General features: G+C 34.6%; 1 protein-coding gene across 1 annotated transcript in view; it reads right to left on the reverse strand.

Annotated features, from left to right (window-relative positions):
• TMEFF2 (transmembrane protein with EGF like and two follistatin like domains 2) overlaps positions 1-25,534 on the reverse strand; it is a 214,515-nt gene continuing 188,981 nt past the window's right edge. Inside the window, exons 9-11 of the mRNA XM_015596458.2 lie at positions 5,496-5,619; positions 3,666-3,824; positions 1-329 (exon numbers count right to left, since the gene is read on the reverse strand). Coding sequence (XP_015451944.1) covers positions 233-329; positions 3,666-3,824; positions 5,496-5,619 — 380 coding nt within the window. The 3' untranslated portion in view covers positions 1-232. The remainder of the gene's footprint in view (positions 330-3,665; positions 3,825-5,495; positions 5,620-25,534) is intronic.

Below are 25,534 nucleotides of genomic sequence, written 5' to 3' on the forward strand. Positions count from 1 at the left end.
TTGTGTGATATAAATAGTTTATTTACATTACAGAAAAAACATCAAGACAATGTATACTATTTCAAATATATCCATACATAATCAAATATAGCTGTAGTACATGTTTTCATTGGTGTAGATTACCACAAATGCAAGGCAACATGTGTAGATCTCTTTTCTTATTCTTTTGTCTATAATACTGTATGTGTAGTCCAAGCTTTCGGTAGTCCGGCCACTGTGCAACATGCTCCCTTTAGATTAACCTCGTGGACGCTCTTGTTGTGTTGTCTGAACTGTAGTGCCCTGTATTTTGCTTCTGTCTGTGAATTCTGTTGCTTCTGGGGCATTTCCTAGAAGGTTGGAAAGTTTACAGATCTTAGTCTACTGCTGTTACCTAAAGTTTGGTCCTACAATCACAGAGAAAAGCCGTAGATTAAGCAAGTTAGTAAAATATTTCAGAAGAAAGAATTTATTATTAGTACTAGCCGTGTTGCAGTCATCCTTAAACGTCTGTTGAGGAAAACTGAAGAACAGAGGTGGCAGCTTGAAGAGCACTACATTTACCTAGTCCTCAATTGCTTACTCATTAAAGTACAAAGAATGACTAAGCATAATGCAATCAAGCAAGTCATGAGTCCATCTAATCTCACTTTAAAGGTCTTTAACTATTTTATATTTTAAATGTCTTAAGGATGAATGATATATTGACATTTCAATGCTACAAGTTTAAATTCCATCAAACCAGAGAATGAGCCAGATGTTAATATCTGATATGTAATGAAAATAGGTATTATTTTGGTTCAGCCAAATATCATTTTTGTACATTAATAGTATAAGCTAAACACATAAATTGGTACCAATTTAAATAGCTAATAGTCAAATAGCTAATAGACAAATTAGCTATTAGTCAAATTATCTGAAAAGCTCTGATCTGGTATCTTTACCTTTCTAATAAAAGAATGTTTGCACGATGCGAATAAGAACAACAACATAAAGTTCATAAAAATCTTATAAGTTGTGGGGTATTAGAGAATATATGAATAAAATATATATTACATATATATATTAGAAAAATAGAATATATATATTAGACATTAGAAAAAAAAAGTGGGGTAAGGAGAAAAGAAAGAAGGGAGAGGTGATGAAGAGATTAAAACTGAAGAGTATGAGAGGACTTCTGCTTGGTTTAATTTTGTAAATCTTTTAGTAACTGAATATTCTGAAATAGGTCTTGCCAGACACGTGTGGCCAGGTCGCCAGGAAGGGCAGGCTTATGGCTTAGTGGGAAAGTCTAGTTTTGGGGCATAATGTTTTCAAGTAAGTGAAATTAATCCACACTGGCAGCAGTGTGGTTTATTAACTAATAGGACACCTAGAAAGATTTTAGAAGGCTCGGATGTCCTAGGACAGATTTATAAATGCATTACAATAATGTTAATTAGCTCATGTGCTAGTTCTCTTTCTCAAAAGTAAATAGAAGATAAGTTCTGTTTTAACGTGGACGATAATGACCATATGCTTTGAAAAAATGGCTTGTTCTAATTTGGAGCTCAGTATAGGCTGCCTTATGCATCACAATATACAACATCATGACCAGCCAAGGAGCAGTTTGAGCAGTGGTTAAGTAAACAGTCTCTGACATTAGGCAGCCTTCCATTGCAGCTCTTATTGCTCAGCTGTGTACACTCAGCAATTTGTTAATTTATACCTCAGAGTCCCCATCTTAAAAATGGGATAATTGTTCCTTCTTTATAATGTTATTAAATGTATATGTGTGTGCATATGTGTATGTATACGCATACATGATATATACAGACACATAATATATACACAAACAATTTCGGGTGAGGTTAAGGATTCTATGTATTCTAGTTGTTTTATTTACGTATGGGAATAGAACTATGATTAATTACAGACTTGAAAACATCTGCTAAAGTATTTAAAGTTTTGCATTTTTGTCAGTACATGAAGTAGCAAATCTAACTGTTATGAAATTAGATCTACTAAATATGAATTTTATTATTCATGTGCTGATATTGCTTAGATATTAGAAGGCTAAAGACCTTCAGAGTAATATGATGCAGTTTCCTGTGTTTTAAATTCTTTTCTATCTTTTCTTTTACACTCAGTGATTTTGGTTACTTGAGTCATCTTTATGTTCCCCAGAATCTATTTTAATGTAATCCATTGACTCACTTGGCATCTAAACGTGCGAGTCGGGTTGATGAACTCAACTTGGCTTAGAGCACCGCAAAGCTCCAAGTCAATGATCTTCCCTTAAGCCTTTAGGCCAGGCAAGGATTTGTGAACCATATTTTGTCTTTTTCAAGAGCAAATGCCACACTTGTTCTCAAAGAAGATGGTACAATACTGAGACTGAAATGTATTATGGCCTTTCTTTTCTGAAGATATGATATTTTCTTTTACTTTTTTCTTACTTTCTTTTTTTTTTTCCTTCTTTGAAAATAATTTTTTTGGGAAACATTCTGATTTACTGTAGAGCTGAACAGAGAAATAAAATTCTAAATGCCTTGTGAATTTGGCAAAAACTTTGAAAACTTCCTTAGAAATTTTTTCTCAAGGAGAGTGAAATTAGAGCAGAAAGAAGTATTTTCAATAATGTTTCTGGTTAGATAGGACAAAAATAATGCATTTAATTCAGAATCTAATTTTTTTGGGAAACATTCTGATTTACTGTAGAACTGAACAGAAAAATAAAATTCTAAATGCCTTGTGAATTTGGCAAAAACTTTGAAAACTTCCTTAGAAATTTTTTCTCAAGGAGAGTGAAATTAGAGCAGAAAGAAGTATTTTCAATAATGTTTCTGGTTAGATAGGACAAAAATAATGCATTTAATTCAGAATCTAATTCTTGGTCACCACAAATTTCCACACTAATGTCAGTTCCTGGCCCCACTCCTTTACCCTAAGTGCAGTGTCAGACATCACTAAATAATTATGGTTTTCTTTCCTGTTGAAACTGGATGAGATTTCTGTATCTCTCTCTCAACCTAGCTCCCTGAGAAACAATTCCCATTTGATTGTTCTGGGGGGTTGATATAAAAGTTTATTTTGATATTTGCTGCATGTTCCCATATAGCAAAGATTTTCATGTACTATAACATAACTTTTCTCCTATTTTTTTAAATTTTGTGATAAAATGTATTTGTTTTTTATCAAATATATTAAAAACGATTATATCTGAGAATTATACTTGGAAATATAAGTGCCAATAATGACAGCCATAATGTAATGCTCTTCTAGGTCTTGTATAAAATCTATTCTGATCTCATTTGGCATACTGATCTAGGTAAGTAAGGAAACACTGGTAATATAAAAAGTATGTTAATAGTTTGAATAAAGACTGACATTTTATAGTTAAAAGAGAGGAGCATATTTAAACAAAGATTGGCATTACACATTAAAGGGAGGGAAAGACCTTTGCTTAGAAAATAAATAATCCTCATCATAATGCAAAAATAAGGAAAATAATTTGTACTCCTTAGCATGAAAATCAATCACCTTTCCATTTGGCTATTCAAATGCTATTATGATGAAGAAATAGGACTCCAGAGAACTCATGGTTGCAGAGTCCATGAAGGGATTTGTAATTAGAGTGATCTGATTAAGATGAGGAGGAACAACATATCCCTTTACTTGGGTGGCCATCGAGTACAGTTACTGACCTTGTGATGCACAGGACCACTACACAGATGACAGCAATCTGAATTGTTCCAATCACAGCTGCGATTAAGACGTACTGAAATCGTACAGGGCCGGGAACAACATATAGTACACTGTAGTCCTTTTTTTCACAGTGTTGTCCAGTATAACCAGCATCACACCTGGAAGAAATTATAGTGTCCAGTTACCAGAAGCTGCTGGATTCATTTTTATAGTTGGCCTATAAGCATGTCTTCATTGTAAAAACAGGGCTTTTTGTTTCCCTTTTTTTAAAAAAAAATGCTACTTTGTAGATAGGAATTCTCAACTACTTGTTGTTCATTCTATATTTTGTTCAGGTGAGTTTTACATTTTACTTAATTTGTTCTTTCATCAACCAAAGTCAGTATGATTACTTGAAAAACGGTTTCTTTATGATAACATGGGTATAAAAAAATAAGGCTATTTATTTATTTAGTTTTGGATAAAGCGTTTTCTATGCTACTGTTAGAGTACATGTTGAAAATGTTAGGGCCAGAGGTACAAGAGTTAATTTCTTTAATTTACTAGTCATAAAGTTGACCGCTTATGTTAGAGAGTTAAATTTCACTAGAAAAAAATATAATTATGATGTAGGTGATGTAGTTCTGCAAAGCAAGCCTGTGTGCTATTCATCTGAGAATGAATGCTGCCTCTCACTTAACCCTCATCAGAAAGCTCAGGTAGACAATCTCTATGTTAAAATGACATCTGAAAATGCCATGAGAAAACAGTTCACATAAAAACAATAAGAATAGATATTGACTTGTCATTGACTTTGTGCAACTATTTTAGTACTTCACTTTGAGTTTCTTCTAGCTACATCCTGGGATCTTTCCTGTCTGCATCAGAAGGGTTTCATAATGACAACTCTGCTGAGGATGACGAGTCAGCAGGAGCAACCCCTCAGTTATGTTCACTGTGCTTGGCTTCACTGGAAGGCAGGTGCTAGTGTATTCACTGAAGGAAAACATGAAAGGAAGACAGTTCTAGTTCTCGAGGAGAGAGGGATGAAGGAGGAGGAGAGAGAGGGGAAGAGAGAGATGAGAAGAAAGAGAGAGTGGAACTCCTTTCACTGTGTAGCAATACACAACCGATTTCATCATATGTCACTTGTATATTCTCTTAATAAAAATACATTTGTTCTTCACTTTGGTTTTACCATCTCTGAAATAATTATGTTCTATTCATGAATATTCAACAGATATGCATATTTATTAACTAAATCCAGATAAGCAATTTTTTTTGTGTCTCAACTGAGTTTGAATCTGTTGAAGTATAGCTAATAATCTTACTATACAAGGTTTGTGGATAGCAGATCGACAGAAAAGAACGTATGCCTAACAAAACAAAGATTGATGATATTTATTATAAGACATAAAAGACTTTGGAAAATACGACCTCTCCAAAGCAACTATGTCATGTTATGTACAATAAGGCCTCATCCACTCATTTGGTGAGAAATATTTATTAAGCACCTACAAGTGTGGTTCAATGTCTGTGGAGAAGAGTCGTGAATAAAACAGAGGAGGCTGAGTCTTTAAGGAGCCTGTAATGCCCAAAGCATAATTTAAAATTCTACTAGAAGAGTATATATAATGATGTGTTACAGAGTACTTGGGTGTGTAAGCACACACATTTTGTGGTGTCTTAGTGGGTGCGTGTGTGCATGTGTATGTAGGAGAGTCGGAGAAAAGTTTAGCTGTTGATCACCCATTCAGGCCGAATGCCATCCAATTCTCTGTAAACATCCAGAATTTGGTTTCCACATTTTTAGTTTATACATTTTAAGAGGTAAAGAGTAAAAGCATTACCTGCAAGATGGCTCCTGCATATTGATAGAATGTTCGCACTTCCCGTGCATGCAGAAGCCATTGTAATGTTCTGGGCAAGGTATGTGGTGTTCTCTGGCACTTTCTTCTAATTTGTTAGCATTCTCTGTGAATACAGACAAAGCAAGCACCCCTGTAAATACCTTCTTAGCCCAGTAAGATCAACCAGTACTTTAAGAAGCAAAGCTACAGTAGGCAAAAATATTTTAAAGGGCAGGCACTAAAAGGCCATGCTTCAGAAGAAAAAAAGAGAAAGAATTGAAAGACAGACATCTTTACAATTGTGTTTAGAGATGAAACTGCAAAATTACCCAGTGCTTTTCATGCTTTTATGTAATTTCCTACATCTTTAACAGCCAATAATGTGTCTATGAGTTGTCAGACAGCTTTAATTTTTCTTGTGTAGAGACTGTACATTGATCATAAAATAAATCAGGAAGAAATGTCCTATTTTTGAACTTCAAAGCCCAGCATAATGTCCCTAAAAGTAAATCGCTGCAATATCTTGATACTTTCTCAATGTGGGAGCTTAAAATTTAAAATATGGCTGCATTGAATTGTTAAACAGACGTTTTCCAAAACCAAATGCAAATTTCAACAAATGTATTCTTTCAGGCTTTTTTCATCTACTGTGAACATGAATTTTACTAGCACCCATACATTTTCTTATTGCCAAAATAAAGCTATTGAAAGAGCAAATGTTATTTCAGAATCACTTATGTAGATACTAACACGCTACATACCGAATTCTGTAAGTATATCTTAATGCATATTTGGCCTCTGTTAACAATGTTATGTGAAATTTAAACTTATGATAAAGAAAAAATCTTGTGTTTTCCTTTGTTATTAACAAGGTGTATTTGTTTTCTTGTGTTTCTATAAGAAATGGAAATATTTTTCTGAACTTTGTTAGTCCAAATACTTTTGCTTCCATATATGTAATGTCATCTTTAAGCAGTCTTTTGATTCTTTACATGTTAATTTTATAACATAAAGTTTTGCCTATGTGAGTCCCTTCTGTAATCTGGGATCTGATATACTTTGAAATTTTTGCCCAAACAATGAAAAATATAACTTTCTTGATGTTGATTTAAAGGTACTCTTCAACACCACAGCAACTGGTCAGCAATAATAAAAGATTGAAAATGAATTACTATTTTCATGAAATTTATTGTTTCCTATTATTTACACATAGGGGTATAGTTTTTTTATTGTAGTGTATTCCTTATCATTTTTACTGACAGTTATGAATGATGAGTATATTCATCCGGAGAAAAAAATGTACCTTCAATGTTAGAAAAATAGACAAACGTATTATTTAAGTTTAAGCAGATCTGTAAAATATACAGTTAAAGATCTAGGTGTCATCTGCAAAACATTTCAGTTTGAAATAAATTGTTAAATATATTAAGTGCTTTCCTGTGTAGGGATATTTACATATATGGGTGTGATGGGTAAGATTTCAAATTACATACCCAAATTAATAAAGGACTTACAATAAGTATGCTGGAGAGACTGGAGATGGCATTTAAATCATTTGTTTGTTCTATATCTGCGTCTCTTTAGGTGATCTTTTGTTTGCACTATAATATTTCTACTTTGATCATTGCCATTAAACTGAATGAGCCACTTCCAAGGAAGGACTAAGCATATACAGAATTTTGGTTTCTCTCATTCTTCCAAGCTACTTTGCAATTTCCTGTCATGGTGTTTTTGGTAGTAAATTGCACCTTCAGTAAGCAAACACCAAAACTGAACTGGATAGCATTGAGTGAAATATCCTATATCGGGATACGTGACCAAAACAGAAGCAGGGCAACCATGGTATTTAGAAGCATCTTGAGATGGCTGTGGTTATTATGAATCTATAAGGAAGACTGGGCTCATTGTGTGCCATGGCCAGGGGGGCTACAAGCTAGAGTGGTCAGACTGTGCACCTACCGTTGAAAGGCGACTTTAGCAGTGGGGTTTGCTGGCCCCACTGCTGGTGTAATGAACCAGCACTGATTTTCACTCCTATTTTTAGATCTTTCTCCCATAACAAACTTTCAACTTTTCTATTTAGTGTTTGTTAGTAACCCTTCAGTGCTTCTGCACACCTGCATTCAGGGTAATGTTCTGTAACTTCCCTGCGTTTCAGTGATATACTGAGATTTCAGTCACAGCATTTTTTATTAGGGTGATTTTTCTTTCTGTCAGTTGCAAAAGATGATCAAACATTTTCTTAACTCAAAATTCTTTTTTTAGGCTCTTTATTTTTAACTCTGTCTCTCGTCCCATACTGTTTGTTTATGGTTTTGTACCATATTCACAATTATGAACTAAAGACCAAGAAATAAGAGCTTGTTTACATGTTCAAATAAGAGCTTCTTGCCTTAGTGTTGTAAAAGCTGAATATTTTCACAAAGTTCATTATTCAGACAGGGTGATCACGTGGGAGGGGAATAGTTTCCATTATAAAATTTGCTAATTAGTTTATACCATTCTTTATGAGCTTGGAGTGCTCGATTTGTGGGATACTGTCAAATAAGTAAGTAGAGAGATTGAAAATAAATGAGTAGAAGAAATAATCCCTGGGCAAGAAAATGAGGAATCATCAATATATGTCAACAAATTTATAGTCAATCCAACCAAGTAAACTAGTTGATTTAAAACCTGAATATATAACCACTTCTAGTAATGCAATAGACATATTTTAGAAATGAAATTTAAGTATGTTAAGAAAAGTAGAGATATAGAAATATAATATCCCAACCAAATATGTGTATGGACCATGGTGAGTATTTGTAATCCTGATGTTTATACATAGCTATTCATGCAATAATAATTAATTTAAAGATTTAAAATTATATAAATATGATACTTTGTAAGTCTGTATATTCCCTTCAGTGGCTGGTGATTTAGACATCAATTTATCTGTTCTCCCATTAAAAGGAGGTTAATGTAAGGGTTGTGCTCTTTCTTCTAAGAGAGATAGTGACAATGGTAAACTCTTCATGCCTTTGTTTAAAGTCCTTGACTTGTTTCCTGTTTAAATGTTTACAAATAGTTTGTTCTAAAAGAGATCCTGACCTTTTTAAGAAACAATTTCTGATATAATCTGAGTTACTTGCAACAGAGCTAATAGGGCTGCATACGCATTGCTAATCAATACTCTAGTCAAGAATTACAGAAGCAGGGTGCTCTAAAGTATAACTACATATATTGTTTCTATCCTGGTGCAGGGAAAGGGACAAAGGAAACAACAGAGAGAGGAAATGGTGATAAGCGTTATTATGGGTAAGTGGGCAGAAAAGGGGCAGAGCCAGGCATAGTAGTTTAGATACTTAAATCAATACAGCCCAGGGTGGGTTGTGTGTGTGTTTACCATTACCCCTGCTTTTTTCTCCTCCCAAAGCTGGAAATGAGATATTCAGAGAATTAATTTATGAAAACAACACATTATGAATTAAAGTAGAATTATGACTGTAAAATTGGACTAAACCTATTCACATGTCTGAAGGAAGAATGTTTCCCTTTGGACAAAGGTATGGCTAGGCAAAAGAAGTTTCTGAAAGCCAAGTTATATATTCAAGTGTCCCCCAGGGTGGTGTACCCTGAGAAGCCAACTTGAACTGGCAAACCCAGAGTCTCAGGTGCAGAGATGGATGCACCAGACTATCAGTATCTGATGCTCTTAAGTATTCACTCAGTCTAACTATTTCTTTTGTTCTGATGCTCTGCTCTCTAAATAGTCTTAAAATAATTTGACATCTATGTAGCCTACAAATTGAGAATGGCTTTGGCAGTACCATCCGAATATCTCATCCATTTGGCAGTTATATATTTTGTTTGAGTGAGTTAAGCGGTTCTGAATTTCTGTGCATTTTTTTGCGGAGTGGATTCACAAGTCAAATTCTTCAGCACACTCAGTTCTAAAGTTTTGTTAAAATCAAATTTCTGCACCTATAGGCTAGAGGACTGGACTCTATCCATGGTGCCTTGCCATCTTGGAGACCTTTTGGGTGCTAGTTAGATGATATTTCTCTATCTATATCCCTAATTTGCTTTATTCCAGCCTTTCTTTTGAATATACACAAATCTCTTATGTCACTGATTCTGCAGAAAGGGCCTGATTCTGTGTCAAGATTTCAGAGTAACTTGGAAAGATCCTAAACTAGAGGTAACATCGAGGATTTAGTGGATGTTTAGGGGAAGCAGATTTCTACTGTACATTTTTAAGTGACTAGAGTTGTTCAATAGGGGAATGAATTGTATAGTGGATTAGTGAGTTTCTGGTGGAGTTGAAAAGGATCTGTGTCACTATTTTTCAGGAATGTTGTAGAGTGTTACTGTGTGGTAGGTAGATTGGATTATTTCAGACCTCTGGGTTCTTTGAACTCTAAAGGTAATATTTATTTTTACAGTTAATACTTATTTATAATAAATTACTAATAAATATTTGCTAATGTCTATTGAAAATATTATCTTTATATTCTGAGAAGAAGAGGTGGAGAAATAGAGATGTTTAGATACCGCAAACAAAGGAAATCACTTTGCCTCAATTAGGAGGGCATTTTACTTTCCAAATGGTATAAAATATCTTAAATATTGACTATGTCTATAATTCAGACATTCTAGCATAAAGTAATCTTTACTATGTATTGTCTTCCTTGTGGGGAACAATATGTTTGTGGATCTAAATTCAATTTTAACATCATGCTTTAACATTACAAATGATCTTGACAAGTGCATGCATATGAGTAGTACAGTTTGGTTTATTATCTTTTCAATTATCTTTTCCTGTGGGGCACACAAAATATGCCACACTTTTTCAGCAAACTAAAATTTTCCATTTTGAATATATTTATGTAATATTTTTATTTTTTATGTTTAATAACAGTACAAGAAAACTCCAGCACTGAAATATTTGTATACATGCATGCCTGTTGTGATTACTTGATTTTACCCTTCTATTTACTGTCATATCTCCAAAGCAATTTGAAATAATTTTCTTTAACCAGCTAGACAAAGAAAAATTAACTTTTTTTACATTATATTTATATTGTGCCTTAGACAGAAACAAATTCTGAATTTAGAAGTAAAGTCACAATCGTCCCTATTGTTGATTAGAGTTGGTTTCAAAGAAGATATATAATTCTTATGATTTCCTCTCTTTATCTTACCAGGTATAAACATACGAGGTGGCAGTAAAATCTCATATCTAGCTTGAATTGCAATCGAAGTTTTTTAAAGACTGGAAAAGCATTCCTATTGAATGGGTTCTGAATGTAACGTTATATAAGTTCTTGCGAGTTAACAAATTCCATAATCACCTCATCTGCTGTCATAGTTTCTTCAAGGCACAGATGAATAGATCAGAAGGGTCTCTCCTTTTTTAAGCCTCTAGCACAAAGACTCAAATGAGAATGCTAGAGTGACAGCATAATACAAGGGACATGGAGGCATTTAAGGACACAATTAATTCTCAAGTTTTATAAAGAGCAGAGACCACATCACAATATTTTTAGTTACTTAATCTCTGCTAAAGATTTAGAAAAATGACTTCAAAACAGAGACCAAGTCCTTCAAATGCTAAAATTCAACATTCCTTTTGCAAGTTAAACATTATCCTTTTTTTTCCCCCAGAATGCTAATTTAGTTAAATTTATTTGATCCTAAACTACTAATTAGGTCATGGTATGGGTTGGGAGCAGAATGAATGGAGATAGAGAGAAATTTTTTCTTATCTCACCGTCGATTAGGCACTGATATAAAATGTGAAATGTGATTATCCATATCACTACTTGCATATATAAATATTCTTATTGGACACAAAATTAAAATAAAGTGGAAGAAAACTAATTTTCATGTTTCTACATTCTCAAGCAAGGCCTTAATGATATTATTCAAGAACTGCTTGAATTTAAATTAGAAAAAAGTACCAGCATCTGAAATAGACATAGTAATTTGGGGACTGGAGTGATTGAAATGCAACAATACCGGATGATTATTTGCCTGGGCTTTTATTATCGCAGTTTCTACTGGTTATAGATTTACATAGATAAAAGCTGAGAAATCTGTGAAATCTTGGGAGAGAAACTTATATGTAACATTTTAACTTATGACATCCAAATACAATTATTATAATTCAAGAATTTGGCATAACGAGGCTCATACAGATTTAGTTAGAAGTTCTAGACTCCCAAGGAAAAAATACTCTTTTTTCACTTATTATTAAAAGCAAAATAAGCAGATCTTTAGCCTTTTATTCTATGCTCTGACTTAGAAATTCTCTGCCTGGCTTCAGATGGCAGAGCCCTCAAAAGACTGATTAGAGAGGCTACTGGGAGAAACTGTACTCTGCCTCTAATGGTCCTTTTCAAACTTCGCCATTCAGTCAAGAGCCTATTAACTCTCAGCAAGTGGGTAACTCCTATAGGTTTAGAGGATTTAGCTTGAAGACCTTTAAAACTATAGTATTTTATGGAACTTTAGATGTCTTTGACAACACTTTGTAAATATCAGGCCTTGGGAAGAGGAAGGGATCTATGGTTCATTAGCTTCTCAGAAGTCCAGAGCTGGAGCTGCCTTAAGCTTATCGGGGGCAATTTGCTTCAGCTCTCCCCATCGAGCTTTTGCTTGCTGCAGCGACCCTTCTCACTTGCAAGCTGCTCTTAGAGGACAAAATTACTATAAACCTTAGAAAAAGAAAAAAATGATGGGAAGCCATTTTATGCCCAGAATATTCTCTTCCCCTTCTTTCTCTTGTCTTAGACCAAATTCATGCATTTCTGGCCAAATTTATTTGCTTAGTGGCTAAATTGTGCATCCTTTCTTTGTGAACTTCTTTGGTGACAATGTTGAAAATAACAATCCAAGAGACAGAGGGTTCAAGTTCTGTCCACTTTTGCCTTCTGGGCTATATAGCTAAACTACTGTCTCCTGCATAGGCTGCATATGCAGAAATGAATAAATAGTTAAGATAAACCTTCTCAGGTGACACATTTCTTTTCCTTTGTGACCTTGAAGTTACTAGCCAGCAGAGAGAGAATGAAGGGGATTTAAGCTGAAGCATTCACTGAAACACAGCAGAAATAGAGGTTTTAATAATGTATACAGGACAAAAAAACTGACTGTCAGTAATCTGTTATATGCATATTTCTTGAGTACCTACTATGTGTCTGGCATTGTGCTATGTAATGCATGTAATATGCTACAGCTATTGGTTGTCTCCCCATGATTGTGCTTCTTGTCTTCTAAACATAGCCAACAAAACAGATTGTCAAGACAAGATGATAAACATATCTATAATTACTTCAGAATTTACTACGTGCCTTACATTGTTTTAATGTTTAACATGATAAAAATGTATTCCTTATTATAGCCTTTCAAGGTAGATTTATAAAAATCCAATTTGGTATAAATGACAAAACTGAAGCTCAAATAGGTTTCATAACTTGTCTTAGAAATTTACACAATTGATTAGCACAACTGGGGTCAAAGAGAGGGCTCTTTCTAGTATAACATACAGACCATGCAGTTAACTTATTAAAACATAAGACAACATCTGGCCTTCATATCTTTTTTATTGTTTGCCCTTTATGACTCCTGATTATTTTGCATGGATCCTATTGCTGCTCTGAAAACAAATTCTTTTCTTTATTCTTTCTTCTACAATAGATATTTTTCTTCCTTAGACAAGAGATATCTTGTCTAAGGCCAAACCATTATGAATCCCAATTCCTCCATCTTCCTCAAGGACTTTCTCTATTAATTATCTCCTTTCTCTCCTGCATCTTCAATTCTCTTTCACTCTTTGCACTTTGCAATCGCATTTAAAAATTTTGAGTGTGTTTCTTCCATTCATTCTTTAACCTACCACCGTCTGGTTACCCCTTCAGAGAAAGTGTTAAGACCAAGGTCAGCCACCAATATCTTTGTTGCGAAAAGGAGCAGTCTCTTTTTAGACCTCAACTATCCCAATCTCTCAGTAATTTGATACAGTTAACCTCTTCCTCTTTCTGACGCCTTCTCTTCCTGGGCTTCCAGATCACCTACCTCTTGTTTTTCTGGTTGTTCCTTCATAGTCTAGTTTATAGGTTCTTCTTTTGCAACTGATTCTCTAAGTGTTGATTCTTTCCTGAAGTTCTTTTTTGACACTTTAAACATTTCCTCTGAGGGAGGTCATATTCACTCAAGGCTTCTATTGTCACCTAAATGTCTCTGATTCTAAATTCTCGTTAGTCAACCTAGATCACCTTTTTATAGTTTCATAGAGTTTCATATCTCTATATCAAAGTGCCTAATGTCTCTCAGGTGCCTCAAACACATCAGCCTCTTCTCCCACTTCCTTCTTCTTCTTATCCCAGGCATATTCATTCACTCATTGACCCAACCAGAAATCTCAGTTTCATTTTCAAATTTTAATTGAGTAAATCAAATCCTATGACTTCTACTTCTTAAATATCTACCACTTTTTTTTCATTTCTCTACATTTCTACTGCTACTCATTTAGATCAGACCATCACTGTCTCTTAACTAGTCTCCAATCTTTCCCCTTCCAAATCAATTCCATACTAGAGCCACTGAGATCTTTCTAGAAGAAAAATATGAGTGCATCATGACCTGCTTTAAAAAGCCCCCCCCCCAAAAAACCCCCAATTTTTGTTATTCTTATTACCCCCCCAGTGAATTAAAATTTAACATTACTTAGAAGGCCATTCAGAATCTGGTCTCTGATTCTCTGTCCTCACTTCTTGTAATTCTTTAGCATCCTCTGACATATGAAATTTCTCTCTGCCCTATGGGACTTGCCATCTGCTGTTCCCTTTGTCTAGAATGCTCACTTCCCCATTTAATCATCTGCTTAACTCTTATTCATCATCAGGTCTCATTGTTGACATTACATCCTCTAAGAAGTTTCTGTAATATTCTCCCCTGCCCACTCAGTTTGGGCTCATTGAACCTCTGACCTAAAACCACTCCTATCTTTTAGCACTTTTTGGCACCAAATTTTCTTACTTGTCTCTGTGATACATTAGTTCAGAACTCCTTTTTAAAGTCAAATATTATGGCTGCCTCTTTTACTTATTTATTTCTTACTGTTGCAAGTCTCTGCACCCAGCAGAGAAAAGATGATGAACACATAGTTTTAAAGTAAAAGAATGTTTCCCTAGTTTCCCCCTTGACACAGTTGCCCAGCATAAAGAAGTTGCCAGAACAACATCCAGAACTTTTATCAGTAGAAAAAGGATCTTAATATTGTGTTGTAGGAACAACTTTTTGCAGAGTGCGGGTGGCATCAGGAAATGACCAAGGGGAGCATGAGAAGTGCCTTGTGAAAGAACGTCTGCGGGAGGAGTATGAGACCTGTACCTATAGACCTTGTGGGAATGGACCCAGGTAAAGGGACATGATGTCTTCTTTCTAGAGTTTCCTACGAGGCTAACGCAGAAATGAGTAGATCATCTAGTTTTTAAAATAATATTCACTCTGTTAACCAAGGAAGTATGATTAAGAAAAATGATTTATAATCCCCCTCATTTCAAGATTGAGATATGGGAAATTTTGTTCTTCTAGATGGGAAAACTGATATCTATATGCATGTCATGCCTCAAAAAAACCACACTGGAACCATGTACAGCCAATGCTGAATTCATAGATTCTAATTAGGTCATTCATACTGTGTCTACAGTATTATCCAGAAGTGAGAAATGTTGGTTTAAGTTTTTCAGGACCACAAGAAAGAAGAATTTTATTTTAAAAACAAAATAAAACAACGCAGACAAATGAATTTCAAAATAGAAACTAAGATTATGAATAAATAAAACATTTTCCTTAGTTGTCTGCTTCTGAATACAACCATGCATTTATTCCATACTTAAAAATAATAGATGATAAAAGTCAAAACTATAAATGCAGATATACTTGATGATTCTGCAATGACTAAGGCTAGTGATTACTTTGGTTTTCCATAAGAGCACTCTAAAAAATTGGGGAGCTTTTGTAGTTTTTTAAAACTAAGGAAAAAAGGTATTGCTTTTCCTCTCCAATAGACTTTCATGAGCAGAGTCTCAAAAGTGCTTGAGAGAAGACACTAGGAGTAATGTAAGATTCTCCATGGAAACGGCTTTAAAACTGGACTTCCGGAAAAAATAAAAAGTAAATAAGTGCCATAAAATCTGTGGTAAAAGCACTTCCAATATCTGGAGATGTTATATAATATTTAAGTGTAATATTTGAGTTTAATATTTAATTTTAAGCATTCATAAACTGCTTAGCCTTGAAATTATAGACTGACACAATGAGGGATATTATGCAATGCTAGATGCATGAATGAATTTACAGGTACAGAAACTCAGGATTTGTATATTACAGAATCTTAGAAGACACTTGATGCTCTGGTACCTTCACAAAAGTGTGTGTATACACCAATAAGAGTTTTATATAATTCTACTATGATCCTCTTACAAATGGCAACGTTTAATGAGATACCGAGTGGGTTAGTATACTAAAATTCCTCTTTTAAGGGCCATGCTGCGTGTTCTAGTTCAGACTAAACCTAACTGATTTCCAAGGTTCAGAACTCATCAACTGAATCAGAATCACTATCTGAGGGGCCTGAAGTCTGTCTTTTTATAAAGTACCCCAAGAGATTCTGATACTTGGATAATTTGGATCAAACTATTTACTGACCCCACCTAGCCATTTCTCATCTCTTTCTGTCTCTGACACTCTGATGCTAGGTTTTTCTGCTTCCTGGATCCTGTTTCCATCCCCTGGTAGCAACTCTAGAGCTCCTCCACCTTTCTTGTCCCTGATCTATTTCAGCTCCCTCTCTGTAAAGTACTGATCTCAGCTAGCTGTTCCATGCCAAGGAGTATGTGAGCAATAATTTGACCAGTGCTGCTCTTCCCACACCCACCTTGAATGTGAAAAGTCATCAAAGACCTCCAGTTATCAAGACTTCCATGACCCTGGTCATCAGCCTGAACAATTCACTTCACGTTAGAATGTCTTTGCCTCTTAAAAACACAGCACTTAAAGAATAGGCTCTGTGCCTGTAACAAATGCCAAAATCTGTGAGAGACTTCTAAGTGTTGTCAAATCTCAGGTATTTTGAGACCAACTTTCACAAATCTCCAGGCTTCTTTAATGGCTCATTTAGATAACAGAATAGCAACAAAAACTCTCTGCATTAAAACAAATGAAGCATTCTCTTGACTATGGGAACAAACAACACAGCTGAGAAAAGATGCAGATTATATCAATGATTATGACTGGTTCAATTTCCAAGTGGGAGCAAAGGAACATTGGTCCATTGGTGATATCCTTAAAAGTTCAGCTATCCTGTAGAAAAGACAGTCATAAGAGAAGTGATAGGGACAGGAAAGAAAAACAAATAGAAAGAGGGAAATAAATGGAAACAAAATCACCATTTGTGGCAGTCTGACAACTGGGAGAGAAGATAATGCAACAAATAGCAGATGTTTACAGCACAAGAGAAGGGGCAGCAGGGAAAGGACATTTCTTCAGTGTCATGGGGCAGGACAAGCAGCCACCCGTGCTTCTAAACTGCAGGCTTTACAAACAATGGCCATGCTCTCTAGACTAGAGTTTCCCAAGAAGAGCATGGTTGCTTCTGGAGAAGGCTTCATGGGCAAAGGAGTTTCATAGTCAAGTAAGTTTGGGAAAGACTAGATTAAACCAAGTTATATGGGTTTCTTTAATGGCAGATTTCTGAGTCCATAAAAGGCTAACCTGCCCTGTGAGATGCCAAGAAAGGATATACATTATGGATTGTTCCTAAACTCATCTGTCTAGGGAATCTCCCTCTTCTTTTTAGGGACATTTTGTGTGGCTAATCCAACAGACTTCATTCTGAGAAACACTGCACTAGACTATAATATCTCCAAATTTTTCACACCACCACACAAATAGAAAATGAAAATATTGGCTTTTAGATAAAAGGAGAAGACAACCAGCCGGTGGGCTGTAGCCACCCACTCCATCTGAGGGCTAAAGTGGATTGATGAGTTAACACACTTGTTACCCATTCAGGGCACACCAGAAAGTTTTGAAATAGACTTCACATTCTCGTAAGGCAGAGACCATGTATTATTTACTGTAACATCTCCAGGGTGAAGAAAAGAGACTGAAACAAAGTAGGTATTTAATAAGGAACAAGATAAATGAATAAATATTATAAGCGTAGGCAATATATTTGGCAATCACCTGTACCTTGATGTGGTGGCTTTCAAAAATTGATGGCTGTTAGTTGTTTGCATCAAAGAGCCAGCTGCACTTCAGTGATGTGCCTTTAAAGGCACCAATAATCCCTACCTTAAGTGGCAAGAACAATATAGCAGAGAATGCTAGTCTACTCAATAATTCTATATATTGAATATGACAGGACTGGATGCACAAGTAAAAGCTATATTGGCTATACACTTCAGTCTCCTTCAGTGAAAGGGAAAGGTTGGAGGGCAAAAATGTGTGGCAAATGGTAAAAGACAAGAAATATATCTATAAAGGAAATGAAAGTATAAGTATAGGCAATTGATGGGTTGATGAGTTTGTATATTTCTCCTGTATGATGTCATTGCCCGCAAAGGCAGTTAGAGAATTTATAGTGTAGATTTGGTTTGATTCACAAATTTGGAGTACTGCCATAGGTTGGTATCTGACCAATTGATGTAAGTGACTCTTGTCAAAGGGATTAGAAAGTGTGCCATCTCTTCTAACATTCAATGATAAGACAAAATAATTTTAAGAAACAAATGCATTGATTGTGCTATGAGTATTTCAGAAGGTTGTGTTGACATTTCAAATTAGGATTCTAGTTAAAATTAATAATAAAAAAGTCATGGATTCAACTCTAAGACAAAATTTTGTAGTTTTTACTAAAAAGTAATTTCTGAACATAGCATAGCCCCTGAACAGTTTAATGGTGTGGAAAGTTATTCTGTTTTGATGATATTTCTCAATTATATCTTGGTACATGTCTGTGAATTAAGTGTCTTTGTGTTTTAAGCAGAATAAGACTCATTGATGGTGGCATTACTTCTTAAAATAAAACTTTTAATGATATGATAATTCATTATAGATTTCGATATGGTGTCTCCATTTAACCAGTTACAGAGACATGAAAATACCAATAAACAAGTCTTTTTCATGCCTAATACGATACTTTTTTTTTTCACTGTCCATAAAACCTTCTAAGTAATTATTTGGTAAAATAATAACCAAATATTTTATTGATTACTGTACTGGGTATAAATAGCATTCCCCCAAAACTCATGTCCACCTAGAACCTCATAATATGACTTTATTTGAGAATAAGTAATTAGTTCAGGTGATGTCATACTGCATTAGAGTGGGCCCTAAATCCAATGACTAGTGTTCTTATATCAAGACACACAAGGAGAAGGTCCTATGAAGATGAAGGCAGATATTGTGCTGCTACAAGTCAAGGAATACAGGAGTCACCAGAAGCTGGAAGAGGCAAGGTAGGAGTCTCTCTTTAAGCTTTTGGAGAAAGTGTGGCCTTGCCAACAACTTAATTTCAGACTTTTTTATCCTCTATAACTGTAATATATTATATCTCTGTTGTTTTAAGTCACCCAGTTTGTGGTAATTTGTTATGGCAATCTTAGGAAACTAATATAGTTACTATTTAGCAACCAAACTCTTACTTCGATGAAATATACTTTTTAGTAGTCCATATGAAATCAATGAAAATGAGCTGAAAGATTGGTTTCAGCTAGTATGTGACCTGGACAGTCTTGGTTTATGTTTATTTTCCCATAATTATAAAGAGTGGCTCCTTTCACTCTCAAAAGTTTCCTAGTTTGGGTGATAAATTATATGATCACCTCAGTTTAAGGTTATGCTGAAATATATGTGGTTTATTGCATTTGCAAAATAAAAATTATGTTTTGAAGGTGCCCATGTGTCAAAGGATGCTAATAATCACAGTAAAAAAAGAATTTTTGAGAGGATAAGAAAACTGCATAGAAGGGTCCGCATTTGTTTTTGATATTAATTCCTCTTATAAGAAAGGCAGTTATCTTACATTGGTCATTTTGTCATACAACAAACAATGCTACATTTTACCTTTATTAGAAAGAAGCGAATGGCCAAGAAGTAGACTGATATCAATGACCTTCTCAACAAAAAGAATCCAGATGACATTGGTATGAACCAGTGTTCCCATGAAATCCTGACTAAGAAAATGCTAGACTATTTATTATCTTTTGTTTAAGAATGATAGAATTTAGAGTACTGCATTAAGAAAATCTGAACATTAAATGTCCTTGTATTTGAAGTGTTACTCTTCTGTTAAATGCAAATCTTTTTTGCATTTAGGACAACTCATTCCTCCTAAATATTCTAAATAGCTTTGGATTTGCTCACTCATTCTTTTTCTTTTTTCCTCTCAATTTTGAACAATTGATTTGCTTCTGGCACTTCCCTAATTTCTAGTCAGTGATAAGTCTAAGTGTAAAAAACTGCTTAGAAATAGTTAAGGATGAGCTGTGGGTCTTAACAGTTTCTTTCCACTTGGGCAGCACTTAGGGCTTAAAATTAGTAATTAACTAAGTAGTACTTTGTGGTATCATAGTGTTAGTTTACCTTTTAACAGGTCTAACACACTACCAGTGTATATTTATACATTTCAAGTACATGGTTAACCATTCAAGAAATCAATAGGGGTTATAAAACATGTATACGTTTGAATTTGGAGAGACTTAAATGCCTATTTTATCCATTAGAAATGAAACAGTTGACATTTAGAATTAAGGCTTACAAGGAGCCATTCATTTTGAAACAGAAAAAGCACAAAATGGTTATGTCTGGAGGTGGGAGTGGAGTGTGACGTAGATAATTCAAACAATGCCCCTCACTTTTGCTATAATGAATGTTGTCATTATCAACCCACAACTTTTACCTTGTGGTGTGTAACTGTGTAGACCTTTGAATCTAGAAAAGGTAAGAAACATGTTTTCTCTTATGAGGTTTCAAAATTTATGGGACCTTGGTCCTACCCGTACCTAATTAACTAATCAATTTACTCATTCACTTAAAAAATAACGACTGAGCTCCTTCTCTGTGCCAAATATTACAGATACAGGGTGCACAGTGGTGAATAAAACAGACAGAATTTCTCTCCTGCATACATATTGGAGTGAGACAAGCAATATATAAAACTAAAAACAAAAAACTAAACATCCAAATTAGAAATGTTATAGGGAAATGTTATAGAGTATTGGATATAGAAGAGTAAAGTGGGAGACCTATTTTAGAGAGCTGGGGGAAGGGTATTGAGGAGAGGGAGATGAGAAAGAGCTGACTAGGTGAAGAGCTCCAGATAGGCCCTGGCTGGGTGAATGACACATGTGGAAAAGGATTCCCATTAGGACAGATGTGTTCTAGGAGCCAGTGTTGCAGCTAGAGCAGAGGATGCCAGGAGGAATAGGAAGAGGGACAAAATGAATTGGAGAAGGCTCTCCAAAGAAACAAGATCCTTTCCATATGGAAGTTAATATGCCATGCTAAAGAGTAACATTTTAATTCACAGTGCAATGGGAAATCGATTGGATAGTTTCTCGAGCAGACCTGGCTGGTATGGAAAATGTATCATTGAGGGGAAACAGAAGAAGCAGGAAAATAAATAGGGGACAGATCACTATAGTTGTGTGGGTGAAAAACGATGTCTGTGTCTTGGATTTGAGTAATAGCAATGGAGAGAGGAAAAAAAATACTTCTAGAGTTGGGCTGTATATGACTTCTTTATGTGTTGCACAACAGCAAGAGCAAATCAAAGATGACTACGTTTTTGGCTTGACCATCTGGGTTGTGCAATTTTGTATAATGGGGAAGACTGGAGGAGAAAAAAATAAGCTCTGATGTATAAATATGACAAAGATCCCTTATTATGATTTTTTGAGATTGCATTAAAAATTCTTTGTTTATGTTTGGATATGTCTACAATAGAATTGATGTCAACTGGAAGGAATTCATGGTTTAGTAGGAAAATTATTAGAAGGTAAAGTGTCTGTAGATAATATTATGCAAATTTATGATTATTAAATTGAAATCTTTAGTTACATGGTATCTAAATTAGAAGGAAGGACATTAATGGTCTACGAAGAATTTAGAGATGTAAATTTAAAAGTGAGACAAAAATTAATCTTGAAATGAAAGGAAAAAATTAAATCATTAAGAAACATCAGTATGGAATACTTTTAAGCAAAGCATTTTTCTCTCCTTTTGAAAAATTATAAAAAAATAAGTTATTTAAAGATAAGTTTGTAGATTTCTCTTCAGTTTCTATTATATAACATAGGTTCTATTTTGGCCAAAAGATTGTTAAATTATGTTATTACTTTAAAGATTTATACTTTTCAAAGTGTTTTGTTCTATTTGGGACTACAACACTCTTGAACATTAGGTAAATTTGATATTAATGTGTGTGTGTGTGTTTCCTTGATATATTAAGAGGTAAAGACAGAAATAGTCAATTATTCTCTATTGTCATACAGTGGGTTAAAGGCATAAAGCTAGCTCTAGAAGCCATGTGTTCTCATTTTAAAATAAACTTTTTATTTCAGAATAGTTTAGATTTATAAGAAAGTTACAAAGATAGTACAGAGAATTCTTATATATCCCCACCCAATTTTTCTGTATGTTCTTTTTAATCTGGTGTTTTCTTCACAATTTTTCAATGGTAAAGAATTGTCTTAAAGTTGTACATATAGAGATAGAAGAAAAATGAGAGAGGCAGTCATCTGGATAATTCCAGGCCAGAAAACAATTTTGTTTGAAAGATAGAGATAATTGAGACAGAAATGCTTTTTTTGCCTGGAGAGATCCCTATGATTGCCTTCCTCCCCCACTTGTGTTTGTAGGTACAGTTATAACCATAGGTGTTTCATTTACTAATAGGAAACGGTATATCATTCAATGTGAAGAATGTGGGTTTTTTGAGAGGGGTAAATTGCTTATTTCTATATTTTTTTCTTAAAAATAAAATATGTTGAGTATTTTTCATTATAAAACTATCCACTTTGATTTAAGAATAGTAGAAAATGCAGAAAATATAGAAAGTAAAAGAAGAATAGAAAGTCTTCATTGTTTACTACCTAAAGAAAACCACTATCAACATTTAATTTATTTACTTTCAGTCTTTTCACTGCATGCATTGTTTGGGTCTGTTTACTTAGAATGGCCCATGCATAGCTTATTCTTGTTTTTATAAGCTTTATATTAGGCCATCCTAAAAGCTGATCTCGGGTAGCAGGACAGTTAAATTGTTCAGCATTGTGCAATATAAGTAGGCCATTTAGTTTCTCTGGAGAGGAACTATACAGTCATTGGAAATCCACATCTTATGTTAGTTGGGCCAGTGGTTGTGCAGAGACAGGAATTTAAGATATAGTCAGTGGAAGAGAAAATGGTACAAAATTTCAAAAACTAATATGGTATTATATATTTCAAGAGCCTCGGAAATAGACAAAGACTCATTTTATAAATAAGTCAACTGAAACATCCTTTATAAAAATGAAAATTTGAAAATTACTCAAACTTTCAAAAATTATATAACAGTATTTACAAAATAGTTAAGTAAACTGTAATTTAACTAAATGATAAATATCATTTAACTAAAAAAATTACAAAGAATTTTCATGGCATAAGAAAATGAGTAAGATATTAAAATATATAATGTGTAGAAAATATAAAAACCTGGAAATTCACCAACACATTGGCAGTGATTTTTCCTAGAGAGTAGAGATAATTTTCTATAATAATATTTCTAGTTTATGTCAGAAAAACGCACACACTAATTGAAAAATAAAAGTCATGAAGTTATTCTTCCCTTTTTGGGGAGGCAGTGTTGGGACCCTAAAAAAGAATGGTCAGGTCTTTGAATTTAAGATATTATTTTTTCTTACTTGATCAGTTTTAGTTGGGCACATTTAAAACTTTTTATCCCTTATTAAAAATGTCTTCTAGTAAAAATGTGAAATCTTACTTCTCTCGGCTTATTAAAACTTCTACTATTCAATGTCATGCTTCATGTCCAGTTTCCCAACCTGACAGTGTATTTCTGCTCCTAAGGAACTCTACGATCTGATCTCTATATCAGAGTTGGCTGTACCAGAGATGGGCTGATTGTTTTTGAGGGTCAGAACGTCTTTCATATTTCTTTTTTTTTTTTTTTTTATTGGTATTGAGTCACTGGAACCAACGCTATCATGTGCTGGCTGTGATTAGAGGTGACAAAGCAGTCTTATCAGACCTGTGCTGGACTTAACCTCATATAATATAGGGATCTTCGTCTGAGACTTGGAACAATAAATCTTCCATCTGAATTAAAAAAAATTCAGTTTATATAGAGAAGATGAAGTATGCCTAACAGAAGAACAGCTTTGCAGAGCCTCAAGATCCCATCTGTCTTTCTGCTAAACAAAGTTGGACACATACAAGCTCTTTATCATCTTTTCAAGTTAAATCATTCCAAAGAAATTAGGAGCAAATATGAGCACGAATGGCTGTAGGTGTGACCATTTCTCTCTTATTCTCTAAATCTCTCTCCATGTTCTCTGAGGGGTATTGATCATAAGGTATGTTTGCTATTAGTCTCATAATACACAACTGATATATTATGTGAGTCAAATCATTTCGGTAATTGGCAGTGAATTTTTGCAAAGACCGAATATAATCTCACTTCTCCTACAAATGAGGAGTTGTGTCAAACTGAGTTCAAAATCCTTCACCTATCAGTTGTAGGATATATAGTCAGTCATATACCCCTCAGTGGATCAGTTTCCTCATCTGTAAAATGGGGATAATATTAGTATTTGCATCACAAGGCGATAGTGAAGAATAAATGAGACTATCCATATAAAACCCTCTGAATACTAGCTAGCAAATAATAAGCACTTAATACATGTTTTAGTTATTATTAGTTATTGTCATCCCATGTCCTCGCAGTCATGTTTTTAAATAAATATAAAGGACCCAAACAAGAATGAAGCAATAACCTAGAAATAAACGTTCTCTGTGTCCTTTCCAGCCCCTTTGCCTTCGTTTTCCCAGGAATGCATGTCTGTGGAGAAATGCCCTGATTCACAGTTAAAAGCCATGTTCAGCGAAGGGAAAAAATGCAGACTTTGGAATAGAGAGAGCTGAGCTCAAATCTCAGCAAGGCCAATTAATATTGTTAATGGTCTTCTGGCAAGTCACACCACTCCTCAAGTCTTCTGTTTCCTCATCAAAAAAGAAAGAAACAGAAAAGCAAACAGGCAAATACAATGTGATGTGATGACTGAGCAAAGATAAGGGCCAAAGAGCGCACAGAACTCACATTGAATGCCAGGGTGAAGGTGGGGAGCAAATGGCCTCCGTTTCCTTGTTTTTAGAGTGCTTGAAATAATGGATCTACCTGTTAATACTTGTGAGGTAGTAAGATCACAGGCTTGGAAGCTTGACTAGGTTCAATTTTGTTTTCCTTCCACCTCCAACTGTGTGACCATAAGCAAGTTATTCAATCTTCATGTATATAAAATATTTATAACAATGTCTGGCACACAGTAAGTATTCTATAAAGTAAGGCTATTTTAAACTAATAAGTGAATGAGTAAATAAAATTTTAAATGTAAAGAAGCACAGTGCCTGGCACATAGTAAATGCTCAATAAATGAAAGTGGCTGTTATAATTATCATCATTCCTAGAGGAAGGATATCTAAGCTGAAACACGAAGAATGAACAAGAATTAGACAAATGAAAGAAGAATAGGACTATTTCATGTTGAAATGATACCTACAAACACTCAGATGTGAGATAGAGTGTGGTCTGTAGGGGAACTATGAATATCTAGAGCATAGAGAGTAAAGAAAATGAGGGTAGAGAGCATGGATTAAGGAGTGTGGTACACACCATAAAAGTTATTGTACCATCTTGCAACAAAGTAAGCACTCACTAACTGGCAAAAGCAAATATGTGCAGTGTTTCCACTCATGGGGAGGCCACCTCT

The sequence above is a fragment of the Pteropus alecto genome, unplaced genomic scaffold (assembly GCF_000325575.1).
Source record: "Pteropus alecto unplaced genomic scaffold, ASM32557v1 scaffold3, whole genome shotgun sequence".
NCBI classification, from domain to species: domain Eukaryota; kingdom Metazoa; phylum Chordata; class Mammalia; order Chiroptera; family Pteropodidae; genus Pteropus; species Pteropus alecto.